Source organism: Gekko japonicus, unplaced genomic scaffold, assembly GCF_001447785.1.
Source record: "Gekko japonicus isolate JY-2015 unplaced genomic scaffold, Gekko_japonicus_V1.1 scaffold3025, whole genome shotgun sequence".
NCBI lineage: Eukaryota > Metazoa > Chordata > Lepidosauria > Squamata > Gekkonidae > Gekko > Gekko japonicus.
In genome coordinates, this window is record NW_015164288.1 from 111,386 (window position 1) to 116,880 (window position 5,495).

At 42.5% G+C, this 5,495-nt stretch overlaps 1 protein-coding gene across 1 annotated transcript in view; it reads left to right on the plus strand.

The window, feature by feature from the left end:
* The window catches only part of LOC107108353 (DNA-directed RNA polymerase II subunit 1-like), a 17,226-nt gene extending 12,957 nt beyond the window's left edge, over positions 1 to 4,269 (plus strand). Inside the window, exon 2 of the mRNA XM_015408780.1 lies at positions 2,392 to 4,269. Within this exon, the coding sequence (XP_015264266.1) occupies positions 2,399 to 3,784 (1,386 nt within the window). The 5' untranslated portion in view covers positions 2,392 to 2,398 and the 3' untranslated portion in view covers positions 3,785 to 4,269. The remainder of the gene's footprint in view (positions 1 to 2,391) is intronic.
* The last annotated feature ends 1,226 nt before the right edge of the window (positions 4,270 to 5,495 follow it).

Here is a 5,495-nt window from a genome sequence, read left to right on the forward strand (position 1 = left end):
GATTATATAATAAATATTTTTATATTTTTTGAAAAATATTTTTACAATAATTTCTACATATATAATAAATTATCTTAATCAAAAATATCAAAAATCATCTCCAAGAATCTCAAAAGCTATTGTGCAACTTTTAATAATAGTCCTCCTCTGTTAAATAAAAGTTTCAAAAGGGAGGACTCCTTAAAGTCTCTTTATAACATGTGCTCGTGTCTTCCTCCAAGAGAGGTCCAGATATCCTTCTGTTTCCGAATCTTCCTCAGGGAGTTCAACAATAATTTTCAGCACAAGGTTGCCACATACTAACATACAAGATAGCTAGAACAGAATAGGTTACAATGCTAGTAATCTCATATTAGACAGAGTCGCAAAGAAGTGAAAAGTTCTTACCCAAAGTTTTAATCCAAAGTTCTCTTCAATGAACGCTGCAAAATTTGTTTTGATGAGCTACAAGCCTCCTCCAAAGTGAAAAGCATGTTCAGTCACTCTTTAGCTTTGCAAAGTTTTATAGAGCACAAAAGGCGTGGCTAATTAAAGGGACACTGTCCTCTACCAAAAGTCATGCTTGAGAATTAGAAATAAGTTTTTTGAGGCTCTGTCCTTACATTAAAGGAGTATACATGCAGTAATCACTGGCTTGAGCATATCCGCTAGCATTTTCATGACATCTGTTCCCTCCTCCGGTTTTCGGCTCTGGCTGCCAGGTGGTTTCGTTTTCAGCCTTCTTTGCACAACTGCCATTTTTTACGATTTGTTTACAGTTTCTAACGCTTCTCTCCGACTCTGAAGATCGCTCCCACGCTGTCAGCAATCAAGTAAGCCTCTCAAAACACACTCGCAGTTTTTCCTCCCCCTTCCCCCTTCGTCTCGCTTATCAGTCTTTTCACATAAGAGGTGTCCCTCTTTGCGATCTGCTTTCCCATGGGGGGGTAATTTGCTTTTTATAGTCGTCTGCTTACTTTGAACTCACATTCATTGTAGGTCAGTTACTCTGACCTTGCTTGCTTCAACGCTGTTCCGCTCGATCTCCAGCACTTGTCCCGGTCAAACGAGCTTGTGCCTGAAGGCCATGCAGCGGCTGGACCATCAGGGCAGAGGGGAGCCTCAATTCTCCGGCTTTACGCCATTGAAGAGGCTACCCCTCAAAAGCCCTCTGGCCTGGAGGTAGCGCCCCTCCAACCCACTGGTGTGCGGATCGTTCCCCCACAGTCCTGGGAGAATGTCCGCCATCGTTGCTCCATAAACCGGAAGTCCGGCTTCAGTTTGTTTCGAGTCGCTAGTGCATCTTGTGGGATGTCAGGATAAACAAAGACTTGGGTTTCATTAAAAAGGAGAAAGCCTTTGTTTCTGGCACTTCTGAGATATCGGATTCAGAAAAAGGGGTAGCTGCCCCCAAGTTTCTCAAAATAAAAATGAAATACAAGAAGAAATAGCATGGAAAATAACCGAGAAATCCTTTAAACTATATAAGACTATAATGCATCTTCAGATTAGCTTTTTTGATAAGACTCTTAAAGTATACATTTCTTCCAACTATCTGTAAAACTATAAAATTAGCTACTATAGTAGGTTTGAAAACGAATGTATTACTGCAAATTAATTGGTGTCATATTCCGTTTTATTATTAGTATCTTCCCCTACCCTTTTCCTTTAGGTTATAGTTTAGAAATGCGCTCTCTCTCTCTCTCTCTCTCTCTCTCTCTTATATATATATATATATATATATTTATATATATATATATAAAGAAAAAAATCCAAAGACTTGCTTGGGGAGAGATGTTAGGTGTTAGATGTTTCTAAGAGAAAATATCCGGAATCTTAGTCAGAATAATTTTGAGTTCAGCATTAGCTGTTTCATTTTTATACCTTTAAGCAAGTCTTTGGATTTTTTTCATTGAGAAGTTTGTGCTATTGCACACTTAGATGTTCACGTGTTTATGCACATAACTGTACTTGAGCTGCAAGTTTTGTATGTACTTAGCATTGCTCAAAAAAGCTTCTTTGTCATTGTTCTTTAAGACAACTGTTTGCTTAAATCACTATAAGTAACTAAAAATAGAAAAAAGTTCATTTGAAAATCATTTAAATATATTTCCTTGATAATTTCTATACAGGTCAGGGCCATTCAGCACTTTTTAAAACGAGCAGAACTCTTGCTGCAAGAGCTGTCTTCTGGACTGGACATCCAGTGCTTAAAACTGTATTGACTAAAGATGCGTACTTAAAATATGAACATTTGGCAACAATCTATACATGGGTAGAGTAATAAAGAACATGAGTAAAATAAAGGGAAATATATCAGCTAGCTAGAACTACGTAGAATGTCTAAGCAGCATGTGGGATTAATATAAAGGTATTATTTAAAACAGAGTTCTTTATCACTTTGTTTTACAGAATAACCATGAAGAGAATGTTCCCAGTGACCTGCTGGATAGCAGTTCTATTTATCCTGCTACTGACTGATGACGCCCTTTCCAGAATACCAAAGTTCCGTTTCAATTTCGGGTTCAGGTCTGGCAGGAGTTCTTCCCACAGCAAAACAAAGCTTGGTTCTAGCAAGCCTGGTTCCTTATCCTGGAAACCTGCTTTGCACAACCCTGATTTCTCCCCCATCAACCTTGGTCCAAAAAAGCCTCGGTCCTTTTTAAGAGCGTCTGACCTCTCCACAGACATGACTAACATCTCTGCAATCTTCATTCGAAGACAGACTGAGTCCTCCACAAACAAACCTGGTTCGTCCAGAGTCAAACCTGGCTTCCGCACAGAGAACCACCCCTACAACCCTATTTACTCCCTACACAACCCTGCCTATGTGCAGGATTCTAACTTCTTCCCAAACATGCCTAATGTCTCCCAAATCATGTCTTATGACTCCAGAGTACGAGACCTTCTCCAGAGAGTGCGTGAACTCTCCCGAAATAAACCTGGCTCATCCACGGTCAGATCTGACTCTTCCACAGGAAAACCCCACCACCGGCCTGCCTATGTGCAAGATTCTGACTTCTTCCCAAACATGCCTAATATCTCTGCAATCTTCATTCGAAGACGGCCTGAGGCTTCCCCATCCAAACCTGGTTCATCCCAAGTCAAACCTGGCTTCCCCACAGAGAACCACCCCTACAACTCTATTTACCCCCTACACAACCCTGCCTATGTGCAAGACTCTGACTTCTCCCCAAGCATGCCTAATGTCTCCCAAATCATGTCTTCTGCCTCTACAGTACAAGACCTTCTCCAGAAAGTGTATGGACTCTCCCCAAATAAACCTGGCTCATCCACGGTCAGATCTGACTCCTCCACAGGAAAAACCCACCACCGGCCTGCCTATGTGCAAAATCCTGATTTCTTCCAAAAAATGCTTAATGTCTCCCAAATCACGTCTTCTGCCTGCAGTGTACAAGACCTTCTCCAGAAAGTGTGTCAACTTTCCCCAAATAAACCTGGCTCATCCATGGTCAGATATGGCTCCTCTGTAGAAGAATTCAACCACCGGCTTGCCCATGTGCAAAATTCAGACTTCTTCCAAAAAATGCTTAATGTCTCCAAAATCACATCTTCTGCCTCCAGTTTACAAGACCTTCTCCAGAAAGTGCGTGCACTCTTCCCAAATAAACCTGGTTCATCCACGGTCAGATCTGGCTCCTCCACAGGAAAACCCCACCACCAGCCTACCTATGTGCAGGATTCTAACTTCTTCCCAAACATGCCTAATGTCTCCCAAATCATGTCTTCTGCCTCCAGAGTACGAGACCTTCTCCAGAGAGTACGTGAACTCTCCCCAAATTAACCTGGCTCATCCACGGTCAGATCTGGGTTCTCCACAGGAAAACCCCACCACCGGCCTGCCTATGTGCAAGATTCTGACTTCTCCCCAAGCATGGTTAATGTCTCCCAAATCATGTCTTCTGCCTCCAGAGCACAAGACCTTCTCCAGAAAGTCTGTGCACTCTTCCCAATTAAACCTGGCTCATCCACGGTCAGATCTGGCTCCTCCACAGGAATGCTCCACCACCGAACTGCCTATGTGCAAGATTCTGACTTCTCCCCAAACATGCCTAATGTCTCTCAAATCACGTCTTCTGCCTCCAGAGCACAAGACCTTCTCCAGAAAGTGCGCGAACTCTCCCCAAATTAACCTGGCTCATCCATGGTCAGATCTGGCTCCTCCACAGGAAAACCCTGCCTATGTGCAAGATTCTGACTTCTCCCCAAAAATAGTAATATAAATGGTAACAGCCCAAGACAACTAGTAAACTGGAAAACAGGCTGACACTCAGCGCTTAGGATGAAATGAAAGACAATTTCTCCACTGTATTTAACAATGTTATTTTATAATAGCTAATAACACATCCACACTGTTACATATTCTGTCTTTCATATGCACACCCAAAATACAGAAAAAAGTGGGTTCAAAAGTACAGAAAAAAAGTGGGTTGATGAAACTCCCCGGAGTTGATTATCGTTTCGTTCACAACTTCCTCCGAACATACTGAAGCACCGTGGTAGTCTCTCTTGAAAATCTTCTATTCATAGTGTCTACACTTGATATTCCATGCCGTGAGAGGGTTGGAATCCAAATCTTATGAGGAAAGGCTGAAAGGATTAGGTATGTTTAGCCTGCGAAAGAGAAGGCTTAGAGGGGACATGATTGCAGTCTTCAAGTATTAGAAGGGCTGTCATGTAGAAGATGGACCAGATCTATTCTCTCTTGCTCCGGATTGCAAGACTAGATCTAATGGGTGGAAATTACAAGGGAGTCATTACCGGCTCAGGAGAAACTTCCTAACTGTAAGAGTGGTTGAGCAGTGGCACGGTCTGCCTTGGGAGGTGGTGGATGCTCCTTCGCTGGACTTTTCAAGCGGAGACTGGACAACCATATTTCGGGTCTGTTGTAGGTATGTAGGGCTATCTTTCAGCTATGCTCCTGCAGAGTGCAGGGGGTTGGACTAGATGACCTGTAAGGTCCCTTCCAACTCTAACATTTTATGATTCTATGACTCTACTACTCACAGTACCACCAATCTGTTTCGGGGAACATTTTTCTGAGAGACTGTCAATGTCAGTCTTGGAAAATGGAAGCCACAGCTGTGATCTGAGTAGTACATGAGATATACAAAGAGCAGTACCACTTGTTGTCAGATATTATCGGATGAAGTAGTTGGAGTCATTATGATAGTGAACAGTAGAAATACCCAGGCCCAAGATGTCACAACTGGCAGAAGAAATGGTTACAGGTGCCCCAAGGGGAGCTATTGTTGGCCCCTTCTTAGGCAATCTCATCTATATATATAAAAGAAAGTCCCCTCACTGTAAAATCAACGCCCAGGCCAAACCCTTGGACCTAAAAACACGAAATTCGGGAAGAGCACTCCTACCATGATGTAGATGCTCACTAAGAAGGGATTTATAGAAATTCAACCCCTAAGAGGGTAAAAAGAGGTAAAATGTGCTTCCCTCATTGCTTCCTATGTGGCTGCCAGGCTGCTGCCTCCTTGCAC